The sequence below is a fragment of the Vigna radiata genome, chromosome 4 (genome assembly GCF_000741045.1).
Source record: "Vigna radiata var. radiata cultivar VC1973A chromosome 4, Vradiata_ver6, whole genome shotgun sequence".
In the NCBI taxonomy this organism is placed as follows: Eukaryota; Viridiplantae; Streptophyta; class Magnoliopsida; order Fabales; family Fabaceae; genus Vigna; species Vigna radiata.
The window spans coordinates 20143041-20169333 of NC_028354.1; the positions used below are offsets into that span (position 1 = coordinate 20143041).

The 26293-nt window shown below is 30.6% G+C and overlaps 4 protein-coding genes across 4 annotated transcripts in view; 3 read left to right on the plus strand and 1 right to left on the minus strand.

Annotated features, from left to right (window-relative positions):
• LOC106758795 (pseudouridine-5'-phosphate glycosidase) overlaps positions 1-5888 on the plus strand; it is a 7639-nt gene extending 1751 nt beyond the window's left edge. Inside the window, exons 5-13 of the mRNA XM_014641782.2 lie at positions 757-816; positions 910-970; positions 1611-1717; positions 1814-1891; positions 2538-2583; positions 2664-2784; positions 2921-3006; positions 3238-3319; positions 5467-5888. Of these exons, the coding sequence (XP_014497268.1) occupies positions 757-816; positions 910-970; positions 1611-1717; positions 1814-1891; positions 2538-2583; positions 2664-2784; positions 2921-3006; positions 3238-3319; positions 5467-5476 (651 nt within the window). The 3' untranslated portion in view covers positions 5477-5888. The remainder of the gene's footprint in view (positions 1-756; positions 817-909; positions 971-1610; positions 1718-1813; positions 1892-2537; positions 2584-2663; positions 2785-2920; positions 3007-3237; positions 3320-5466) is intronic.
• A 3300-nt stretch (positions 5889-9188) lies between these two features.
• On the plus strand, positions 9189-10978 carry LOC106758975 (bidirectional sugar transporter SWEET9-like). Its single transcript, XM_014641990.2, has 6 exons — positions 9189-9320; positions 9599-9635; positions 9742-9952; positions 10109-10270; positions 10361-10480; positions 10569-10978. Exons 1-6 carry the CDS (start codon positions 9272-9274, stop codon positions 10779-10781), a joined length of 792 nt encoding a protein of 263 aa, XP_014497476.1. The 5' UTR covers positions 9189-9271; the 3' UTR covers positions 10782-10978.
• A 3028-nt stretch (positions 10979-14006) lies between these two features.
• On the minus strand, positions 14007-19288 carry LOC106758106 (plastidic glucose transporter 4). The gene is made up of 13 exons (XM_014641024.2): positions 18798-19288; positions 18262-18376; positions 17836-17903; positions 17414-17546; positions 17232-17331; positions 17035-17147; positions 16537-16630; positions 15974-16127; positions 15349-15495; positions 15188-15261; positions 14990-15078; positions 14761-14875; positions 14007-14245 (listed from the first exon to the last, which is right to left on the minus strand). Exons 1-13 carry the CDS (start codon positions 18943-18945, stop codon positions 14063-14065), a joined length of 1533 nt encoding a protein of 510 aa, XP_014496510.1. The 5' UTR covers positions 18946-19288; the 3' UTR covers positions 14007-14062.
• Positions 19289-25216: 5928 nt separating this feature from the next.
• On the plus strand, positions 25217-26289 carry LOC106759027 (zinc finger protein 6). The gene has a single exon (XM_014642040.2). The coding sequence runs from the start codon at positions 25519-25521 to the stop codon at positions 26059-26061; it is 543 nt and encodes a 180-aa protein (XP_014497526.1). The 5' UTR covers positions 25217-25518; the 3' UTR covers positions 26062-26289.
• Positions 26290-26293: the final 4 nt, after the last annotated feature.

Sequence of the window (26293 nt, forward strand, 5' to 3'; positions counted from 1 at the left end):
TATATATATATATATATATATATATATATATATATATATATATATATATATATATATATATATATATATGCTACTGAAACATGTGAGCTTGCAAGATAACAATTGAGGTCCTACCATACTCATCCCGGAGAGATAGACAACTTGGTTGGGAGCAATGAGCTGGTCAAATGGGTTGGAAAGTAGAATAACTGTATTAGGTTTTGTTACTTATATTCTTTACAACTATAATCAGGGCAGAGTTTTACAAAAGTATAAAAGCAAAATGCTTGAGTTGTCAACCAATATAGGTTAAAATTGACATCTTTACTGTGTAACGGTGTTCCTTATATGCTTGATGGGTAGTATCAAACAAGTTTTGTTGCAGATGATACCTATACGTATGCATGTATGATTACTATGTTTCCATGACTTGGTCCCCTTGGTGTTTAATTCTTGGCAAACATGTTCTAGGACTCGATTGCTATCAAACATTTTTCTGAGTAAACCATGGTAAACTTTGTACATTCGTGTGAACTTCATGAACTCAGGTCAAGAAGCGAGTCAATAAGTTTGAAGTTAATGTTATTTTTGTCCTTCATTGACTTACTATTACAATATTTTATTAGGACTAACTATTTGATGAAGTTCGCCCCCTTTTGAAATATGTTCACCTTTAGAACTTATATGCTTTTATGAAGTTATGTATGATTTGACAATTTATGTACGTTTAGTCTTATTTAACATCAGTGCGTCATCCTAGTTTATTTATGTTTTCAGGTAGCTCGAGGTGAAAATGGTGCAACTACTGTTTCTGCAACAATGTTTTTTGCTTCTATGGTATTTTTCTCGCATACCACTTAGATTTCAGTCTCAGTCATTGTATCATGCCGTTTTGGTTTAACTGCCTGTACTTTTGAAAATTTTGTGCAGGTTAATATTCCCATCTTTGTGACTGGGGGGATTGGGGGAGTGCACCGTCATTGGGAATATAGTATGTTAACCTCCTATATCTCACTAATAAAAAAAAAATTGATTTTTCATGATGGATGCTGACAAACCTTGCCTGTAAGAGATACATTTTGGTTTAAAATTGAGACCAAAATAAATCAACCTGTTCGTGTTGTACAAGTTGTTATGTCCTTTAGGGTCTTTGAAAGTCCTGCAATTTGCAACTTAAACAATGAATAGGGAGAGCGATGACATTTGATCAAGTTTTCCTTTTGCAGTAAAATTCTTGTCATGTTTCATTATGACCAAAAACACTTGTTGTAATTTGTCTCGCTATACAATATATACAAACAATAATCATACTCAGTCCTTTTGTTTCTCTGTAAGATATTTTCTGCTAATTAAAGTTCGAAGTTTCTCCGTGCTAAATATACCGAAGGACTCTATATTTGATTGGTATTTTTATAGGCTTAAAGTGGAAATGTTTGTGTAATACAATCTGCAAAACTTCAGTTTTCTTTGGATGGAACTGTTTAGTCTCATCCTGAAAAATAAAATTTCTTGTTGCAGTCTACAAACACGAGATGTTTTTTTTTTCTTTCAATTTTTATATTATTGTAGTTTCTGCAAAGACAGTCTGAGATTTTTATTGAGCATTATTATTTTTTTATATTTTTGGCCAGGTATGGACATATCTTCTGATCTCGTTGAGCTAGGCAGAACACCAGTAGCTGTTGTATGTGCTGGTGTAAAATCAATATTAGATATTCCCAGGACGCTTGAATATCTGGTACCCATTTACTTTTGTGTTAATATTACTGAAGCATTAATCAGTTGTAGCTTTTATTATTATTATGATTATTATTTTTATTTTTATCTTGAATAGGAAACACAAGGAGTCTGTGTTGCTGCATACAAGACCAATGAGTTTCCTGCATTTTTCACGGAAACAAGTGGCTGCAAGGTATATTAAATCAGATTCTCGTATGGCTTTCAATATTAAACATGTCCATGAATAGCATAATTAAGTGCTTCATGTAGTGTTTGACCACATTTTCTTCATGGAAAGATTTACATGAATTGTGTGTTATGAGCACGCACATTATTCTGTATTTGTAAGGAATAAAATGAAACAAAAGATATTTAAAAGTTATTCTCTTAAATTAAGCCTATACAATATTTCTCTATTTCCTTATTTACACAATCATGCATCCATTTGGGATCGTGCCTTTAACAACAATTTATCTCATAAGTAGATTACGAATCTCATCCTCCTTGCTCCATCCCTCTCAGAACTTTTTTTATCAAATCTTCAACTTCTTTTTGAAGGTGTTTGGCTCTGCCTGATACCCCTTAAAGGTGTTTGGTTAAGCATATGATGTCTTTTATGTTATTTTTAATAATTGGTTGTGAATATGTTATTCCCAATATATTTCAAGTCATGATTTTTGAAATAAGCCTTCTGATTTGTGATTTAATTGGTGCTCAACATCCATGTTTTCACCATTATTATCATAGCGTGTTATTTGTCAATTGGAACGTAAGTATAGTATAATGTACTAAGGAATGAATATACGGACAATATTATTTTTTATCATTGCAAATTTCAGGTTTCATGTCGGGTAGACAGCCCGGAAGATTGTGCTTCCATAATAGGCAAGGAAAACCTTCTTTTTCTTTTTCTTTTTTTTTGTTGCCCGTTTGTATTTTCTCCATGATTTATATTCTTCTGGCAGATGCAAGCTTCAAACTCAAGCTAGGAACTGGAATTTTGATAGCAGTTCCTATTCCTCAAGAACACTCAGCTTCTGGACACATAATTGAATCTGCCATTCATAAAGCCATTAAAGAAGCCAGGTAAATGTCTTTGTTCTCTCTTCTACATTCATTATGGCTTAATATGGAAGATATACATTAAATGGTTTCCTAATTTTTTATTTCATACATTTAATATTGATTTTTCTAAAATTTAATTTAATACATTCACTTGTAGGGAAAACAATATAACAGGGAGTGCTGAGACTCCTTTCTTGCTCGCTAAAGTAAATGACCTGACTGGAGGTGCCTCGCTTGCTGCAAGTATCCATTTTTAAAGTTTTCCAGCTATACATTAGTATAAAATCAATAACTAAAAGTGTACTTTAATGTGAAATTTAGTCTATAATATGATTTCAAACGTTATAATATGATTTTAAACGTGTATAAGTTAAATAGAGTTAATAATGACCAGTCAAACTTTTTGAGGCACCAAAAATATAATTAATCTTCAATATTTGTCAAGTGTTAAAGTGGAGCTTAACAACAATTTAGACATTGCTCTTGTGAAGAATAATGCTCTTGTTGGAGCTAAAGTTGCAGTAGCCCTTGCCGAGAAAAGAAAAAATTGTGAAAGGTGAGCTTATACTTCCATGAGATCTGTTGGCCAATTCATGTATATATGCCTGGAACTCTTAATGATCTGTCAATGCAAATTTTACTCAATGTAATCGTCAAAAATTTCTTCCATGTCAAATGTTAGCTTCTCTGTCTTCTCCATGCTATTAGATTTTCTTTAACTAGAAAATATTATATTGAAGAAGTTTATTAAATTACATTCCACTTAAGATATGAAGCGCACACAGCCTTTACTGCTTGTTGGAAGCAGATCAGATGGGAGTGGAGTGGACATGTTAATGATGCTATGTCCAACAGGCCCAACAAGTTGAACATGACTCGCGATCTGAGAACAACTTAACATGCGTGGTCCACTCTCTAGACACGCGGAAACACACAACCCATCTCGTCTGCTCCTTCATGAGCTGGTGTTCTATTTTCCTTCTTTACGAGTGTTCGTCTATCAACACATTGGAACTAGCCATTGTCAGCCTTTGAACCACCACACCATCATAGTTGGTACACACTACATTCTGACTTAGAGCAAAGGAATTTAGGATACTGAGTGGTTGGTTAGGTGGTGTTGGTATGAACAACCATTCAAGAGTTTATTACTATTTGGATTATAGTTAAAGAGGCATTCAACCTTCTAACAGAATTAAAAAAGTCTAAGCGTGAGCAACAAAATAAAACATTGGGAATTTATGAGAAAGCGGAGAGTAATATCTGAGAATATCTAATGAAGCTTTTCATTTTCTTATCTGGTGAAATATGCGACGAGGCATTACATCTAGTGTTTGTTGTACAGTAGGTGAAAACTGTTACCACAGCTAACTAACTCCAGAAAAGCTATTCCAACTAACAACCTTGAACAACAACTAAGGCTTTCAGAAATAACTCAACTTCTGTAATAGAATGTTATGGCCCAAGCTACTGACCCATTAAGCCCAATTGAGCTGACAGACCAACTGGAAGCAGCAGGGCCAACACGACAAACTGCAGCCAAACGTAATAGTGTTAAGCCCAACTGTTTCAAGGGCTATGAACAATTTTAGTTTTGCAGAGAGTAATAAGAATAAAACTACCTGCAAGCGTGAGAAGGATTTCATTGCAATTTTGTTTTGCTTAGTGTGAAATTTGTCACGCATGATTGTGCTATATGTAATAGTAGGATTAGGATAGAATAAAAAATGCAGAAATAGAATGTTTAGTTTGTTTCAATTTTGTTGCAAGGAGGCTGCTCCCCTCTAAAGGAGCAGTTTTCTCTTCTGTTATTACTCTTTTGCTTGTAGTACCTTATACGTGTCTTAGTATGAACATGGATGATTTTAGATTGAATTGACACAATAAGACTCTATTGGTTTAATGGGAGAATTAAATAGGGATGTTAAAGTGAGTCAACTCAACATAAGTGAGCTTGTTACAGGTTGAGAAAAAAAATGAGTTACTTCAACTGAACTCACTCTATGGTGAATAAGAAATTTTCAACCTAGTTGACCGACTAGAGGTTCGTGGGTTCACTAAATTTATAAACTACAACAAATATGTACATTCTATAAGCAATTTTATATTGGAGATGATAATTTTCAACATTTGGTAACTATTACAGATCAATTCAAATGTCAAACACTGTAAATAGAAGTCTGAAAATAAATTGAACATCTTAAGTATTCAAAGGTTTGAGAATTTATTTGGAGAACTTACATAATCTTTATTTCATTTTAAAATATTATGAGTCAATCCATCATAAACCTAGCTGGACCCGTGTAACCCTTAAGTAAATAAGTCAGGTTTCTTTTGGTCCATAATTGGCCAAACTTTGATTTTTGTTTAACTGCAACTAGGTTGAATGGATTGGCAGATTGGCTCACAGTGATAACCCATTTTGACACCCTTAGAATTAATACACACACAACAACTAAGATTTATAGACTGTACCTACATGCATTTACATTGACATGGATTTATTTCATGCATAATTTTTATATGAAAGTAAGATATTCTTTTATATGGTTTAGGTTTATGTGGCTTGAGTGTACAAAGTTAGTAATAAAGTTGTTGAGTTCTTTGAAAAGGAATGCTAAAACGAGATTTTTTTTATGTTAATTGTTACTTAAGCGTTTAGCTTTGATTGTTAATAAAAGTTGTATATTTGTTGTGTTGCAGTATGGATTAGGAAATTGAAGAAAGGAGGTAGGAAAAGGGTATTTGGTATGAGAATGGAACGTGTCTTTGTGAAGACCGAAGAAAGTGTGCAATGAATGATGAAGAATGGGTGAAGATTGAGCTAAAACCAAGCAAGACAGTTGGAAATGCCGTAAAGCTGCGAGCACCCCAACAACGCAAATGTTAAAACTACCAACGCAAATTTGAACTGCTTTTTTCGTGTTGGATAATTGGTACTCTAAATACGTGCCTTTATTGGGTGAATGGATTCTGACATTTTGTTTCATGTGCGTGAAACGGTAGAAGAAGGTGGTGCTGACATGTTTGGTAGCAGCACGAGTCATGTCCACCCTTATAATGCTTATGCTTTGTCACGTCAAGGTTTATCAATTATCATCTGCATGTGGTCGATGTTTCGTGCTTTTCTTTTTGTCCCTCATCCATCTTCCTAAAACGATAATGTTTATCAGTTTTCTTCCACGTTTACCACCACAAATCCCAAACCAAATCAACAAAAGCATTAAAACCACTCTTCAATTTGTTTCTGCCTTAGGATTTCCCATTCCCTTCTTGCCACGTGCATCAGATTCTCATCTTCCAAATACAAAAATATTTGGGTCTTTTGTTAACCAAGATCTGGTGTTTATCCTTGCCTTCAAAATACAATCTTTCGTGTCTCAAAAAGCTTCACTTTATGCAATGGAAACAAAAGAGGACTAGTTTATATATATAATACAGATCTCATACATATTTCTCAAAATGCCAATTTGTTTCAACATTGATTCATTCACATTTTGAAACTGTTTTTTTGGTTCATCATTTTTCTCTAACTTTTTATTTCTAATAAAAATCAAGGAAGAGGGCATTGCACAGAAAAAAAAAATTCTATCTTTTAGATATATTATTTTGTTTGGGTTGATATTTCGTTTTTTATGTTATTTTATAAATCATTAACAATTTAGTGTTATTAAAATGCAGAAGTAAGAAGTAAATATTAATACGTAAAGTATACAAGATAAAAAACACATAAATCCATCATATTTTTTATTGACATTTTTTTATAGGAGGATGATATTTAACATCATTAAATAAAAATCCAGTTGAACAATTCAAAATAATAATAATATTTTAATAATACTTATTTTATTTTTAAATTTAAAATTTTAATGTATATTATTAAAGTGAGTTATAAGATGGATGTATTGTTTTGAGGGTGTGAAATTATTATATTTGTTTCTTATGTTAACATATAAAAACACATCTTTCGAAAGTTACACGTTCAGTACAATGGTAAATGTATTGTCTTGTCACAATTTTTTTTTTTTCTCGCACTTTTCTTTGCTTGTCAAGGAGAACGAATTTATATATGTATTTTCTTTTTATGCTCAAACCAAAAAGAAATCCAATTTATTTTAATTTTTACTATTTAATTTGTTTATTATTTTCTCTCTTACTTGAGAATATATATATGTATATATATATATATATATATATATATATATATATATATATATATATATATATATATATATATATATATATATATATATATAGATTATAAAAAAGGAAAGAGCAAAATATCTAGACATGCCATGATGAATGGAAGTGAAACCTAAACTAAAGTGAGCAAATAATTGTTTGGTAGTACTAGAAATAGCCAAACAGCTGTGAACGCCCTAAGAAGCAGGCCAATCTATTTATTAGCCAATATTATTTTTGTACTTTCTGTTTAGACCTTAAAGTGAACTAACCTAATTCATTATGAATTGAGTTAACATGGATTAGTGTCGTTATTTTACTTTAAGTTGATAGATTATGTAGGTTGATTTACTTAATCACATCATGTTTTGATTTTTTAGTAATTAATCTCGATATTTTTCATAATTCAAATTTATGTTGTTTTACTTTGGAACTGGGTGGTGTGAAACTTTAACGTCTGGTCATGTCCCCTGGTTGGTATACCACCTTGGACTTTAATCTACAACATCATTCATTCATTAGTCAACTATTAACAAACATAACATTAATTATTATTATTCTTATTATTGTTTCGGGTATAGAGTCAAAAAATTTCACAAACATTTTTTTACTAAGTTAGTTTGGGTTATTATGAACACTTTTAGTTACAATTCTTTTTTGTTCAAGCTCCAAACCATTTAGATGTATCTGTGTAAGACATTTCGACACTTAAATTAGTGATTAATCGAATTGAGGTGATAGTAAAATTTTAAATTCATAATAAATGCAATCATCTACCTCTTTATTTTGGACTTGTATTTATATGTGCTTAAATGAATTTATGATTAGTGAAATCGTAATCACGACTTATCTTCTTAATAAGCAAAAATTATCAATAAACTTGATTGGAAATTATCTTTAAGATTTCGTAATGACGTTATCTGATTTCATAGTTGTTATAACTAGTTTGCATGAACAAGGTACAATTACAATGCCTCAAATTTCCTAACCCTTTTCACCATCACAATTTAACTACATGTACAAAACTTAATAATTATTAACACACTTATTAATGTGAGATTAATTTATTTATGTTAAGCACCATTATTAGACATTATGAAAGATAAACTCACCACAAGAAAATTAAGTAACTTTTCTTGGTATAAAAATTATGATATCATAAAAAAATATTAAACGTGTTTTTCATCTTCAAACTATTATGAATATTTTGTTTCGTTCTAAAATTAAATTATAATTAAAATAATGTAAATATTTTATTAAGTAATGACACGTGGAAATTATATTATAATATATCGTGAAACTTTCTTTATCTTATGGAAAACACTCTAATTATAGTTTGATGAAAAGGATATTTTAAATGACTTTATAATTTAATTTAAAAATAAAACAATTTTTTTATAATAATTTGGTGACAGACAAAATATTTAAAAATTGAATTTGTAGCGAACCCAAAACTTATCTTTACATGTCTACATTTTAGATTGTTGTAACTACTAAAAGGAAAAAACAGAGGAATAAAGTTTGATAATAGTAGTCGAAATAAGCAAGGGTCTAAACGTTGATTGTATCCCTAGGATTTGTTCCTTTACCTTTTGTGTATTTCAAATGTTATCATTTGAAAAATAGTTCAGGTGGTTTTGTCTGTTTTTTGAGCTGAGTAGCAAATATTTTAAACAGAAAGAAGAACAAGGTATATGCATAATTGAGGCTAAATAGGCATAAAAGTAGAAGCACTATTGTGGCTATTCTGTCAGTGTGTGGACCACTGCATCAAAACCACAAATTCATTTGCTCCTCCCATTCAGAGGTAAAAGATATTACACATATTGTTCAGTTATTGCATGAAATAGTGCCGCAAAGTGGACAGATATAACACGTAACTTCATCATGTCATAATCTTTAACTATTACCAATCATGTAACAGTTATGAATGTTCTCTGTATAAGCGATAAAGAGTAATGTTTTCACATTGCACACAGATTAGTTACTACCTAAGCCTTCATTTCTGGTTAATTAACCTCCAAAACTTTAAGAATGTGGCTCATAATTTCTCACTCAGAAAAAACTATGCACGTCTGAGATGCAGCCTATGTTACAACTTGCCAAACTGACATTTCATTGCATTTTTTAATCATAAATTGTTAGTGCTCTTAAAAGGGAACTATGTGGGAGTGTACACGTGTCGGACATTCTCACAGGTTAACCTGTATATATATGGAAGCTGGCAAACCTTGTTCAAGCACACATTGTCCTACACATACACCATACAGCACAAAAGGCAAAGCTAATTTTCCCAACACTTTAGCTAAGGCATCACCATCTAAAAATGGTTTCATTTTCTGCTCAAGAGATGGCTTTCATCTTTGGTCTTCTAGGTATTAATTTGACTCAATACAACATATGACTACAACATTTTCAACCTCGGTATCACCATCAAAGTGTTTATATTTAGTCACTCTTTTATTCCGAGGGGCCTAGCAAACAGATACATATATATATATACCTAGTCATCTTTGTTTTGTAACTTTTATTATTTCATGTTATATGCACAATCTCATTAAGCTTTTCAATTTTCATCCCACCATCATGATGCAGAATGCATCATCCTGCTGATTTTGTTCACTGATGTTCTCTGTTTTCTTCCTGTCTATAGGTAACATTGTCTCGTTTCTGGTGTTCTTGGCACCCTTGTAAGTGCCGTTTGAAACAAAAATACTATCATGATTTGCCATTACCCCCCTTACACTTTGGAATACTGATTCTATTTTTGTTTTACAATTTTTGTGTCTCTCACAGGCCAACCTTCTATACAATTTTCAAGAACAAATCGTCTGCGGGGTTTCAATCGATTCCATACGTTGTTGCACTTCTTAGTGCACTTTTGCTTCTGTACTATGGCCTCATAAAGAGCAATGCTATTTTGATTGTCACCATCAACAGTATTGGAGTTTTCATAGAAGTTTCCTACCTTATAATGTACATTGTATATGCTCCCAAGAAGCAGAAGGTGAAACCAAGATGATGATCTTTCATTTTCTACACTTTTTCATTTTGTTCTATCTAGATAACCATATTTAAAATACTTGCATACACTTGTTCATTTTCAAAGGTGTAACTTGGTAATAAGCTTGTTACATGATCAATGTTTTGATGGATATTGCAGATTTCCACTTTGGTAATGATACTCATTGCTGACGTTGGAGGTTTTGGCTTAACCATGTTAGTCACCATCTTCGCTATGAAGGGAATTAACCGTGTTCGTGCAGTGGGATGGGTTTGTGCCATTTTCAACCTTGCAGTGTTCGCTGCTCCCTTAAGCATAATGGTATATTCTATATTCAGTTATTCACATGACATAGATGTTGCAAAGTTATGCATCTGAAAATATGTAAAATTTTTACTACATTGATTGCAGAGGAAGGTCATAAAAACCAAAAGTGTTGAGTACATGCCATTTTCACTGTCCTTGTTTCTTACTCTCTGCGCCACCATGTGGTTTTTCTACGGGCTATTCGACAAGGATCAGTTCATTATGGTGAGGAATAACATTTCTATTATATCTATTACACGTCCTCGTAATTTGAAAGAAAAACTGACGAATGTGTTGTTTTGGGGTTTTTCAGCTGCCAAATGTGCTAGGATTTCTGTTTGGCATCACCCAAATGATCTTATACATGATTTACAAGAATTCTGAGAAGAAGAACACGAAAGCCAATCGTACACAGCAGCAAGAAAGTGAGGGCACAGTGAACACAAAACAGCACACCTGTGATGACAATAAACTTGATTTCCCTTCGGTGGTGGAAATGAAAGAGAATCAGCTCGATCAAGTTTGAAGTTATGTTGATAAATATCTGAGTTCTAGCGTTGATGCAGAACTATATATAGGCTTAGGTTGAATTCTGAATAACTAATGTATCGTATCTAATTACACTGTTGTAATAACAGCTTTTGCCACATGGCATGCATTGACTATGTAATAGGCTAATCATTATAGTTCTGGTTCAAGTATATGTTCTCGTTCTTATTCAAATCCCAAAAGTTCTACTTCTACATGTTTAAAGCAACACTAAATAAACACTCAATTAATCTGAACTATTTAACATTTATCTCAACCATCATATATAAAAAACATTGAAGAAAATATTTTTCTGAATTATAGTATAAATTTGAAGTATAGTATATATACACTGTCTTAATTAGTAAATTCCAGATCTTTCTTTCTGAAAGTTAATATATTCACTGGAAATCAACGAGGGAATAACAGTCCTAAAGTAGATTCTAGATGGAGTTGGTCATGAAAGTGAGTTTTTGGTGACAAATTTCCAGTTCCCATCTTTGACCTGGTGTTGACAATTCCAAGATTCTTTTTGTAACATTATTCAGTAAGATTATACCAGGATTATAATTAAGTATCCATCAATTTCAAGCCAAATGCGCTTGGATGAAACTTTCATGCAAAAAGTAAGCACATGTTGGTGGGGTAGCCATCGTAATTAACATATGTTGATCCAAAATTAATGTGATTCAGAACTCATCTGTAATATCTTTCGACCCAAATGTTCTAGGATCAGAAACCAATCCACCCAAGTGAGTCCACGATTGTAGCTAAATTGAGAATACATTGTATGTACAAAAATAATATATAATGTTCCTCTGCAGGTCATGGTGTAAAAGAGTAGTGCCAAATTATATGTATTTGGTATCATAAACAATGTGAACGGCAAGCTTGCGATTATGAACCACATTTTCAGGTTGCATCTTGCACAGAAGTCTACTTATTTAACATGATATCATAATCATAAGTTGAGTTGATTATTTATCAGATTTATTGTTTCATTAGCTGTCGGACCGTTATAGAATTATCTATTAATGTTTAATTCCACACTCATTGTTTAGTGTCAAATTATATGTATTTGGTATTAGAAACAATGTGAAAGACAAACTTGTAAACCATATTTTGGGATTGTATTTTGTACAAAAAGTTAACTTTTTAACATGATATAAGAGTCATGATTTAAATTTTATTATAGTAAAATTTATTAATTATTAAGTTTATCATTCCATATATTCTCTCTCGTACAGTTATAGAATCACTTATTAATGTTTAGTTTTATATTCGAAATATACATAACTCTATTGAAAAAATATGTTGGAATTTTCATGTTGATAACTTCATCTTATAGTTCATTTATAAGATTAAATTAGGTATAAAGTCTATTTCTTAATATAACTTATTCGACCAAGTCATGATACAGAGTGATATATGGTTATGAAGCCAAATAAAGAGATGCAGGATCTGAAAGCAGAACAAAACATTGATTGGATAAGTTGATAGGTGCGTTTTCTGGAATTAATCCATGAATGTTGCTCCAGCCCACCCTCTGGTTGTTATTGACAGAATATTCATTCGTTCATTCATAATGATTGAACTTGGTCCACACAAAATTTGTATGGAGGAAGTGCAGTGTAAGCACAGTGTCACAAGCAGAACCAATGAAACATCATGATAAGTAAAAAGTAACAGGAGAGCATGCACTAAAATCTGTTTTAATGTTATCTTGAAGGTTTTAACTAATATATCTACTTGATGCAATTAAATGTAAAAGTTATAGTAAACATGAGTTTTAAAGTATTTACTTTATAAAGTCTATTAACTCAGACTACCATGATTGTGACTCACTGTAGGGACTTTATTCATGATGGATGAAGAGTGTGATGCACCTATATGTTCATCAGGTATTCGTGTGGAGGACGTATCTCACACAGATACGTTTAAAATACGTATGTGTAAAGTTGTCAGTAATTAAAAATTAAAAAAAAAAAAAGTGCTTAAAAAGATGTTCAGAAGTTAACACTATTGCTTATTGGGTGTACAACTAATAATAATCTACATTGTACTTTGCCTTAAACGTTAATCCAATAGAAGACTTTATCATCCATGCTCAATAAAACAACACGTCCCTCATTGTTTTATGGAAACAAACCATATGATATTAGTCATTGATTCTTTTTGAGAAAGATTCATTCAAAAGAAATTACATACATGTTATTTTAATTTAATTTTATGTAAAAGATTAACATCATTTTTAATTTAAAATCTAAAAATGTTAAACTTTTAAATATTTTTTATATATAATGTTTAACTATATCATATTTAATAAACTTTCTCGTCTTCCTAAAGTAGCATGGTATATAACATTCCACAAATATAACAATCACATTTTTTTCTTATGTATATAATTTTTCGTTTTAGTTACATTTTATTAGAAATATCAAAATAGGTTAAATGACCTTTGAATAAAATTCAACTTATCACATGTTCAAATTAAATGTAGATCAAAATTAACTCGATTCACTTAATTTATTAGTTAAATAGATTTGACTTAGTTGAGAATAAATTAACCCATAATTATCTAGAAATCTTTTATTTTTTTTCTTTACTATTTTTTCATTTTTTTTAATTATTTACTACTTTAACAATTTGATTATTTGATTTTTTTTTAAGTTTAAAATGTTGTTTAATAATATTTAAATAATTTTAATGTTTAATTTATTTATTTTAAAAATTACATAGATTTACTATTTAATTTTTAAAGATTTTACAATAATATTTAAGGAAATTGGTGAACATTTTGATTGTTCTTATTAAAAAAAAAACGAGTCAGATTAAAAAAAAATAGCGCACAGCCAATATATATGAATTGAGTTTATTAATGTAATAACCGTATATTTAACTATCATCATTTTTATATTAATATTATTCCAAACATTAAACTACATTATTTTTATGATTTGTTTCATGAAATCGTTTCTAAGTATATATATACACGCAGTATTCACATTTAGGGAATAGCAAGTTAACCTGGCTAAGAACATTTCATGAAAAACCTCTCAATCTCTAATAATAACTGTTATACATACAAAGATTTGATTGAAGAAACTTTCATTAATCAAAGATCTAGAAAAATTATGAGGAGTGGAATAATTTAAGAAGTAACAAAGTAAAACAAGTTGGATAAATAAGATAAAAATAACAAGTGTCAATGGTCCTAAGGAAAAAAAAAATGTAAGAGAAGAATTAAAATTAAGATCAAATGCATTTGTGAAGTGGTATTTAGGTTGAAGGGCTAAGTGCAAGTTCGATTTCTTCCAAGGATCGACCCTTTGTTTCAACAACGTTACGAGCTATGTACAACACAGTAATAAGACACACTGTCGCAAAGCCCAAGTAGACGCTGCTAATTCCAAACTTGTTTACTACACTCAAGAAATACAGCCCAATCACAAAGTTGGAGATCTGGTAATAATAAACAAAAGAGTTAGTGTTCATATGAGTAAAACCAATGCATGTTATAAATCAACGAGACGTAAGTCCAACCATATAAGTAATTGACATCATTCTCTATTCAAATGGATCTTCAATCTTATATGGCGTTCTACTTTCTCATTTCTATCAATATAAGACTTAGACTTACTTGGAATTCTAACAAAGAGTTCCAATAAACTTCACTGCACTAGTTTTTGGACATGATAATTTGGTATAAATAGTATTGATATGCTTATGCTATGATTATCACAAGAATTCTCCTAGTTACCTCTCTTGGAAGTCCCACTTCTATTAAAAATAAACCCAATTAACAATACATAAAAATTAAGTTTAAAATTCATCTCTTGACATAGTATCAAACCTTTTAATGTCTAGTTTCCCATACAAAATATGTATATATATATATATGGCTCTCTTATTTAAGAAGTTGCAATTTAAAGTTTGAAGAGGTTATGATATATTGGATTCCTAGTGAAGTCGCTTACCCAATGTGTGCCTAATGACAAAGAAATTGCTTTTGCTCTGATTCTAGATGCAAATATTTCTGGTAGAAGAAGAGCAGGCACAGGACCAGCACCAAGAGAGAAGGATAAAACATAGCTGTTTTAACATTCATAGGTCAGAAAGTGACAAATCGAAAGAGAAATGGAAAACAAATAACACAGGTTGGTAGCTTTGTAGAATTACTTTCACTGACAAAATTAAATGACTTACAAGACAGTCCCAAGAACTGCAAGGGTTCCAGAATATGGTGCAAGAACCTTCCAAGTAAATGAAACAGAAAGAAGCAACATAGAAGCACCCTAGGAAGGAGACAAAAACAGAAAGAAATATAGTTTACAGGGGCAGAGTTTTGAAATATCCTTAAGTATCAAAATATCATATACAAATTAAAGTATCAGTAATTATTACCATCCCACTAAAACTTATAATAAGGAGACTTTTCCTTCCTTTCTTGTCCATCAAGGACGAAGCAACCATAGTTCCTGCAATGAAATCAAATATTAGCCAGAAACAATATTACCTCTGTCCGAATGTCATGATATCAAAATTTTGGAATGAAAGATACTGACCAAACACATTTGATGCACCAACCAGTGCACTTGCTGCAACATCAGAAGAAATTCCAGCACTGCGGAAAACTGCAGTCGAATAATAGACCACAGCATTTATTCCAGATAACTGCTGTAGCAAGAAAAGTGCTGCCCCTACACTGACAACTGCAACATGGAATGTTTTATAAGTGCTACACCAACTCATTAAACATTAATCAAATCCAGAGCAAACTGAAAAGTTGACATTAGATCAACAAATCCTTAATATTAACTGCAATGACATAACTAAGATATATCTCATCATAACATATCAAGGGAAAAGGAAAGAAAAAATGCGCTAATAAATTCAGAAGGTAAAACAAAGTCTCAGACCAAGTTTGAAACAAGAAAATTAACTTCCCCAGTTCCATGCATATTCACATTGGTCATGTTATGGTGTTTATGTTTGGTCTTACTGCACATAAACGCTCTCAAATTATCATAATTATGACCAAACTTTCAAAAGCTGCAGGTTAGCATCAATAGAAATTAAATTAACAGATGAAATAGCAGTTCTTTCCTATAGAAATTCTGCCTTAATACCCTAGAAACCTCAGCCCTTCTTAATCAAGCCTGGAATTAAATTAGAGTAAGTTTGGAATACCTTTCCAATATCGACTACTAAAGAGATCAAACCATCCAGCTTCTTGTTCAGATGAACCTTCACTTGCTGCTGTCAGGTCCTGCATAACCGAAGCCACTCTTTCTTTTCCATACAGTGTTTTAACAGCCTTTTCAGCTTCCAATAATTTTCCTTGCTACATGGTAACAAATGCAATTTTATCAAAAATATATACAAGAAAATTACAGCAATTTCACTAAACTATTAATGACAAACTTCGCAAAAAACTAGACATCATCTTTGGTATCAAGATTATACATGACCACCATAACTGTAAAAGTTAACCCATTTAAAAGCTTTAAGGATCCCGATAGTGTCTTTAGACATTTAAAACATAAGTTCTTTCCTTTGAACATGTTGATGGTTAGTTTGAAAAGTTTACACCATAGGAGACTATAATCCAAGGAATATTTAACAGAGTGTTATTGATGTGTCTAAAAGTAGTAATCTTATATAAGAAAAGAAACTTAGAGCAGCAATTCAAGCTGCTTGTCTTGTAAATGTGTTGTTCTGCTATAAGAGAATGTATAATATTGCCAGATAACCTGAAAAAGCCACCGAGGACTTTCTGGAGAAATAGCCATTCCAAGCGCTAACAGAAAAGATGGAACTACTGTAATACCAAACATTGTCCGCCACCTGATAAAATTAAACGAGGGAGAAGAGGGGCATGTTAATGAACACACATTTCACTAACCAACAAACAAATGATTCCAGATCTTCCAAGTAAAAACCATGATACTAGATAATGGCCATGCATCAAAACTCTCTAGGAATACTACTAATGAAAGGAAGTACTTTGCAAAATTATCTTCTAGGATAAAGTTTACTTTTGCTTCTTCATTAATTTCTCATTCATGAAAAACACAAATCTCCACTTTCTTTCTCATGGAATGCTGATAAAATGTGGATTTCACTTCTAAAATTCACACTGAATATAGTCATTTACGTCACTAATATACATGCTCTGTGGAAAATAAGCTCAAGAAATAACAGCTGACAACTGATAAGATGGTAGAATGAAACAACTCAACAGTCAATACCATCTAGGATTTCTCTCCAGAGGCAAACCAGCCAGCAGTGCTGCAAGAATCCCAATACATATAAAAAGTTGATTAACAGATCCAAGTGCACCTCGAATATCGGTTGGAGAAATCTGTCCATTAGCAGGAATCACCACGTAATCCATAGAAAATATGTACAAATGATCACAGGTTAAAATTGTTTATAAGGGTATCACCTCAGATATGTAAAGTGGTACAATTGCAGATGCTACACCGATTCCAATACCGGCTAACAAGCGACCAATGATCATCGTTTGAACAGTCTGAGCACTAGCACTGTAAATGCAGCATAATTTAACTAATCAATCTAAAGAATACATAAAAGATCAAACCTTATACCCAAGAGCAATTGACTGACCAAAGAAACCCTCCAATTGCCAGAGGGATTGCATCCAACTGAAAAGTCCTAGTCCGGCCAAATTTGTCAGCAAATGTTCCACCAGTAAAAGAACCAACAGTAGCACCAGCAAGCAGTGCACTCACAATCCATCCTGCTCATGTATTAGTTCCAATCAAAATTATGAGAAAATAATTGATGTTCATATTCAAGTCAAATTAGACTTTAGAGATAAGCTGAAGTTTTCTCATGCTAAATATAAAAGCCAAATTAACAAGTACAAAAACCATGTTTGAATATATGCTGAAAATATGCCTAATAAATTAACAAGCTAAAGAACAAGAAAGAGTATATGCTTTAAAATCTGTAATTTCTTTTTCTGATAATATGAATCAAACAGTGTAAACTAATTTGCAACTACAACTAAGGAAAAAAAGTTGTACCTTGTAGAACAGTGTTTTGGATGATTCCAAGATCCTTGGCAAGGTACTCAAGAGAACCATTTACTACCCTATACCAAAAAGGGTACTGTCAATTAGAACTATAACAAGGAAAGTTCATCACAGAACGCGTTTCTTACTGCTGATAGCTTAAGACAAGAAAATGTGGCTTAAGTCTTTCGCTAAGGAACTGTTAGGATAAACCTATCTATAAACCCTTTCCAAAGAAGAAAATAAGAAGGAAAAAGTTAGCCAAACTTCTCGATAAACTAAAGTTTTAGCATAAGTTAAAAATCATCAGTTAAAAAAATAATAATAAAGAATTCTTATCCATGTTAAAAATCATCTTTAAGATTGCTATACACAGACTATGATATCCTGCATTATAAGTTCATTGATCTTCATATCAAATGAAAATGAAATTCGTACCCAAGATGATACCCAAATAACATAGCTCCAAGGCAAGCAACACCAACATAGGGCAGAACAGTTCCAGAAGGTCTGCCCGAAACATTATTGGCGAGAAGATCCTCAACATCTTCATCTGCAACGTGGTTTTGCTTAGTAATACTCGAGAAACTCGACCACATTCATATCATTCACATTATGGATGTGGTATTAAGATCTATCAACAACTGACAAAATAAAATGCAGTTTGTAAAGGATAATGCAACAAAAGAACAAAACTAGATACAATTCGTTAGATGTTCCTTGTGTTGTTCTCTAATTAGAATTGAAATTTCAAATAACAAGGTTTGTACCAAAGGTCAAAGCAGATTACCAAGGTAAAACTTCAATTCTAAAAAGACGCATGCTACCAATGACAAACTCTAATTCTGAAAATAGAACAACAAAAAACAACAACACCTATGCATCTAAGAAACATGTTTTTGGTATGCATTACAAAGAGATCCTGAGAATGAATAAGAACATGAAAAGGCATGAGCAACATAAGAGAAACAAACCAGAAGACTGAACCCTGAGTGACCTAGGCTTAGCAGAGGAGCCAAAAATGCCTCCAGAAGTGTTTCCTCTAGCAGAAAACTCGGTTGCCATGTTGAAGGAAGCAGGCCTCAAACCACACCACCAGCTGCTTCCACTACTCATGCTCATGCACACTCTTCTTGCTTTCTCTTCTGAATTCACAAAAACCCACAGACACCCTTTGCTTCTGAACCCACAAAGTGGTTCCTTTGCACATTATCTGATTCAGAACTCCGAAACCATGAAAGTAAAAGCAAGTACAATAGTACGAACCAAACCAGGAAGCGAATCTAGGACACTCCAAATCCAATTGCCTCTGTGTCAGGAAATTACCTAACAATTGACGAAACTAAGATACTCGACTCGTTGCTTGTTGGGATTAATATTTGTCAGAATTATTCCAGATTATATAATTAAAAAGATATAAAAAAAAGTTGCATGAAAATTAAACTCAAATCAAAGGTTTGATACTTAGAAAAATAAAGTCAATGAAGAAAATAAACTTCTTTCAAAAACCGTGGCATATACAAATAAAACACAGCGCCACTTGTAAGAAAAGTAAGCGATTCTTTAGTATATAGTATATTTTTAGAATTATATATTACAAATATATTATTTTTATGTTTTCTTAGTTCTATGGCTTAAAAAATTATTCATAAAATATTTAGGTATAGGTATATGATCAAAATGACTCAAAAATTTAATTTTTCATTTTAATTAACAATAATTATATATAACTTTTAAATAATTCTTATAAAATTAACAATATTATTGTCTATTTATGTTAATTTAGAATTGAACGACTGTATATTACATTGCTAGTATATTAATTCGAAATACTTTATTGATTTTTTTATTAAAAATATTTAACGATTTTTTTTCTTATATATTTAACAGTACATTCTTCTACATAAAATTATGAATGCTGCTATTTATGAAAACCAGAAATTTCAATGCGTCTTCACTCTCATTTAATGGCTATTTAATTTCGTAACCTTTAAAAAAATGTTAACGTATAAAAGATTAATCGCTTTAAAGATGTGCTGTGTCGTTAAATTGACTTTCAGTATTATATTTTCCGTTTGATTTTAGATGTAGTTTGAGATTTCTTTTTGAGAAATTAAAAAAATGTAATAATATTTTTTACTTTAATAAAATATTTACATTTATTTATACTTACCTCTTTTATCTCTAATTAAAAATTAGGTGAAAGGTGAAAACTATAAATAAATAAAAAATTCATGTTATCTTAAAGTTTAGAAAATAACAGCTAAATACAATGATTAAAAATAACGGTTAAAAAACAAAAATAAAATAATATTTTAGAAAAATATTAATTATCTCAACTTATTGTTTGGAAGGATTACAGAGAAACTGAAGATGGCATGTGATCTTTTTTTGTCTCTTCTATTGTTTGGATCTCATTTTGGAACACTAATAATGCAGAATACGCTAAAAACAATCTGGACCCGAATATTCTAAAAAAACATGTTTTAGGCCCATTTACATTGAAGTCTAATTGGGCTCTTTTAGCCTTAGGGCCTAGTTCATGTTTCTTATATTTTAGGCCCATTTACTTTTGTGTTTAATAGTTATAATAAGTTAATGATCTTATTATTTATTTCATCCAATTTTAATATTTTATAAGGGTCATGGAATATTGTATTTCAAAATAAAAATAATATAGCCATATTTTTTTATTTATTTAAACTTAATCAATTATATATTTTACAACTCAACTATTATTATACCCATTTATTAAATTTCCAGTGGGATGATGACGTGTAAAAAATATATAGAAAAACAACATTATTTTGTTACCACATACAAAACAATGTCATTTGACTCTTTTTTTTATTTAAAAAAAAATAAGACACGCTATTACTTAGAAATTTAACGAATTGAATAAAATTATAAATAATTGTATGAAAAAGTTAAAGAAATAGTAAACAGTTAAAATGAGCAATTAAATGATTTACTTTTAACGTGACATAAAAATAATAGTTATAATAGCAAAAAAAAGTATGTATAAACTTTCAAAACCCGTTTTGATTAAAAATATTTTAACAATATTGAATAGGTGTTTCTATTTTTCATCGCAGTCCTATGATTTTAGGAGCAAAACTGTTTTTTTATGAATTACTCATGCCTCCATATATTTTAAAAAAATATTAATAACAATGATTACATAAAAAAAATAATAAGTGGTTATACGATAATTATTTTTAATATTTGGATAATTTAGTTTTTAATTTTACAATATAATTAAAAGTAAAATTAAAAATATTAAATATGCATTTCTTTTATATTTATTCAAATATATTTAAGAAGGAAAATATAAAATGTGTTCATCAAAAGATAGTATTATTACTTTATATATTGTTATAAACAACACATTAAAACACACGGTATTTTAATTTCATAAGTAAGAATTTTGTTTTCATCACACACAAATAAACTTTGTAGTTTGTTTTTATTAAATATTATGCTAATATATTTAACACCTGTTAGAAAAACTGATAGAAATATTAGCAGTGTTGAACGAAAAAGCTAACTTAAATATTTTAATTAAAAATAAATAATTATAATTTATTTGGTTTCAATTTAATTAAACATTCAACTTATAAATATTTCTAATTAAATCTAACCCACTATAACAAGTTTGACATGTTCTAGAACTCATGAGTTGGTGCCTACCAACCTTCCATTTTCTAATATAACTTCAAACATAAATATTCTACTTTTATAAGGATAAGCTTTTCATCAAATATATATAATTTTTCCATTTAAATTGAATGTGTTTTTCCTTTTCTATTAAATTAAAATAGGATATTTGATCACGTTACATGTTTTTTTTGCATTCGAATATCCAAAACCATTCATTTATGATTGAGTAAAATAAAAGCTACTATTTTATATTTATATATAATCTTGGATTTTAACTTGCACACTTATATAAGTAAGTGCATAATTAATCATCGATGAACCCTCTTTTCAACATTTTGCTTAACAATCTATATATCTTAATTAATTAGTCTTCACCTTCTAGAGCATGCTTTATAGTATTAACGTCACAAATTATTAATTTTTAAAAACAAAGACAAACAATTTTGAAATTATTATTATTATTAATATATATATATATATATATATATATATATATATTAAAAATATGAAGAAATTGTCTACAGAAGATTCTCGATAATTAAAGATTGTCTAAATAAGTTTCCACAAATTTCATGCGAACATTTAGAAAAACTTTAACCAAAAAGAACATAAGAACTTTGTATAATTAATTCTGACTTTGTATTGTAACATGTAGGAGATTGAAGATATTCCAATTAAAATTTATTTTACTAATTAAGTTAATACAACTAGATTTAAAATAACGTAACAACATCATGACAGTTAAAATCAATTAACAAATATTAAATATTTCTAACAATACCCTAAAAAGAAAATGGCTAATAAAAAGTTTTTTTTTTTGTATTGTATTGTTATTTTTAATAAAATTTTGTAATAAATCATTATGATAATGTGGAAGAATAATTTGAGGATTGAACTAATAATTTTTTTATGTGCAATAGCATTCTTCATAATTCGATTTCTATAAAGAGAGCATAAGCATCATAATTAACGCTAACAAACAAAAAACATTGTCCAACGTTAATATTGTCTCGATATTCTAAAAATTGTTAATTAATAAAAGTAAATGATTAATATATAAGCATGGTGGGTTTACATGATTATAGCATGATAGATTATATAAATAAGTGAGAAATGAATATTTACTTTACCAACGATAGTGTCTCTTTGTGATAATATGATATATTATTGGTTATTACTGTAGATTGGTCTACAGCGATTGCATTATTAATTTATTTTCTACTTATCATGAAATTAAACTTCAAACTATTACTGTGTAAATTTTGTAGTATATAAATGTACAGTATTGAGAAAGTAACAGCTGTCGATTTCAATGAATTAATAAATTAATAGTTAGCTTTGTAGATTTGATTAAGAAGAAGTCGGCAATTTGGGCCTCATTAACATCACTCATCCTTTTAACTTTTCATGATTAATAAGTTTCAGAAGATTAGAAACTATGGAGAAGATAATAATATTAGAGTTTTTTTAATTTTACTTAATATTTATTTATTTATTTTATAAAATATAAGATTTATAAATATATCAAAATAAATATACTGTACAACTATATTAAACTCTTGTTTATTTCTTCCTTCTCCTTTTATTGTTTGTCTTGTTTTGAACATATTATAATAATAATAATAATAATAATAATAATAATAATAATAATAATAGTATATATATACGATAGTGAATGATTAAGGCCAGTTTTGATGCATGAAATCATTCAAAACAATCATAGTTGCCATGTGCTTTTCTATGAAAATTTAGTTAACCTTTTATCATCTGCTATGCGCAATCACTGGTTTAACTGGCATGCTGCATTAATCAGTACGACCTTAGGGAAGACAACGTTCGTGTAAATATATATATATTATTTTATAAATTGATTTTGTACAAAAGGTACCAGAGATACTAACTAGAAATAAATAAGTTTATAGTATATAAATTGGTGTAAACATTATTTTGTAAAAGAATGTTGAAAATCTCATCTTAAAAGTAAGGTTAATTTATAATATATAAGATGTATATTTCTTAATATTGTATCAGAATTATTATCGAGATATTTTGTTATTTATTGGTTTTATCATGTCATTTACTATTGGACCACTGTAAAGTAAATACAAACATCACCTTATATACTAGTTTTGTAAGATTAAGTTAAACTTAAAATTTACTTCTAAGGTTTATCTCCAACATTATCATCTTCAAACAAGAGCAGCATATTTCACCATACAAACTACTTTTGTTTTTGTTGAATGCATATTTCACGGTACAAACTACTTTTGTTTTTGTTGAATTGACTTTTATAATATGTAAACTTATATTTACAGCGCAGTGAAATTTATATAAAAGAGAATTGGATCGATGACAAAAACATACGTAATGATGATAACGAATCATGAAGGGACTGCACTTTAAGTGTTTGAACAAAGTCCACAGCGGTAGGGTAAGCTCCCTCAAAAAATATCCTGAACATTTTTCACCAGCTAAATGTATCATCGTCTCTGCCCTATGTTAGATTGCTGCTAGCTAATAATTTGTTGTCGTCATTCACTATTAAAACAGGGCAATGAAAGTGAGTTGAGTTTCAGTAACCATATAAATAATGTTTATACAATAAATCATAAATATTTGTCTCTTACTAAAATTTATCAAGATAAAAAAATGAAAAAGCCATTTTTGAATTATTCACTTGCGAATTTCATTGACTACATCATTTGGACAAAAGAAAACACCTTAGAAGTTACAACAAGATATTTAGTTTTAAAAAGAAGTTAAAATTCCTTAAAAAAGTGGGATATGTTAAGGTAAGAAAATCTGAATTAAAGTAAATTGAAAGGTAGCAATTAATTTATAGGAATGTGGGTGTGGTGTAATAGTAATCACGTGCATGATGGATGAGTTTGCAGTCTGTTGTCAACCATTGAAATGTATTAACATGTGGAGTGGTGATATCATGATAATATATACATTGAACCCAAGTGATGGAAGTTAGTAAGATTCTTGCAGATTTTGTCCCAATAATTAATGACTAACTCAACGTCAATCACGCAAACATGCTTCACATACCTACCGTTTTCCTTACCTCAATCCACTTGGATCATTCATTTCAATATTCTCTCTCCATCTTTGACTTCCAATCAATCAACCTATTCTCGATTGCTGTATGTTTTTCGCCTTGCAAAATGCCCCTTTTTTCCTTTTCGGATACTAATCATTTTATCACAATATTAAACTAACACTTTAATCAACAAATTAACCATCACTTTAGATTTTAATTATGCCACCAATGATGTCAAGTTCGTTCATACTGAGTTAATACACATCTTCCTGGTTTTCAAGCCATGCCAAAAAAGGTCTGACACATGGTGGAGTCATTATATATATGCTTGAGCTAGATTGCTAACGTATCTAGCTTTCACAGCCAAAACCTAGATACCCTTTTGTTTTATATGCCTAAACCACCCTCTCTTATTATCATTTTTTTTTATCTAATAGGTGTCTACTATCAATTATGTATCAGTATGATTAATCTAGATACATATTTCGATGTATAATATTTATTTACACAGTGGAACTGGTTTTTTATACTGTACTGATCTGTGGAAGTAGCTTTTTTACCACATCATTTATCAACTGTATCAGTTTTCTATTACATAAATTACTACATTGTACGAGAATATCATAGGTTGATCTATCTCCACTTGATCATGCAGATTACAAAACACTAAGTTTCACGATTATAAAAGAAATAGAATTGGATTACTTGTGTTGTGTAAACTTATCTATACGTTATGGCCACAGCCCAACCCTAATATAATAGCTATATTCAACAAATCATAAAATACTAAAAATCGTATACGTAAAGCTGCCTTGGTTTTCGTTTCATCTGTTGAAACTTTCACAGCGAAGTCTTACTTGTCTTTTATAAAAGCCTCTCATACTTTGTAGTTCACACACACAGTTTGGTGCATCTTTTCTGCATCATCTTCTTAATCACTTTTCTTTCCAATAGAGATAGATATCTTAATTTCCCTCTCATAACTCATCATGGCTGAAGTTGAATATCATGCAAAATCCACTGCTAATACCCCACCCCTAAAGCTCTTTGGCATCAACATTAACAAGTCCCCAGAAGATCAAACCGATCACGAAGCAGGTTCCGATTCTGAGCCTTTCATTGCAAGAAAATACGAGTGTCAGTACTGTTTCAGAGAATTCGCAAACTCACAGGCACTTGGAGGGCACCAAAACGCGCACAAGAAAGAGAGACAGATCTTGAAACGTGCTCAAATGCAGGCTGCTCGCGGCTTTGTGGCTTCACACGTTCACAACACCATCATATCAACCTTCTCACCACAATCTCAGTGGCTATGCACACCACATGCATGGTCAGGTGGTGGTGCGTATGACTCAGGAGTGGCTTTTGTGACTCCCGGAAGACGAGTCTATGCCACGGCCGGTGCATCCATCACTGCTGGCCTTGGCCACCGCAATCCTCCGGCGGAGATGGGTAGCTTCAACAGCCACAGCTTCAACGGCAGAGGTAACGGTGGTGGTGGTGGTGGTTTGGATTTGCATCTTAGCCTATGAGTTATTGTGAGGTAGATTAATTTTTCATTCAATTTAGCACCATGTGTGAACAGCCTTGTATTCTGAGTTCTATGCCAATGTAAATTTTATATAAGTATTTAGAGTCCTTGCGAAATATTTTTATACATTTTTCATGCCGATCCGTTTCCAACAAATATATGTCACGGGTCATTCACGTTGAGGATACTATTTATTTATATATTTCATTTCCAACTTCCTGATATTTAAAGCA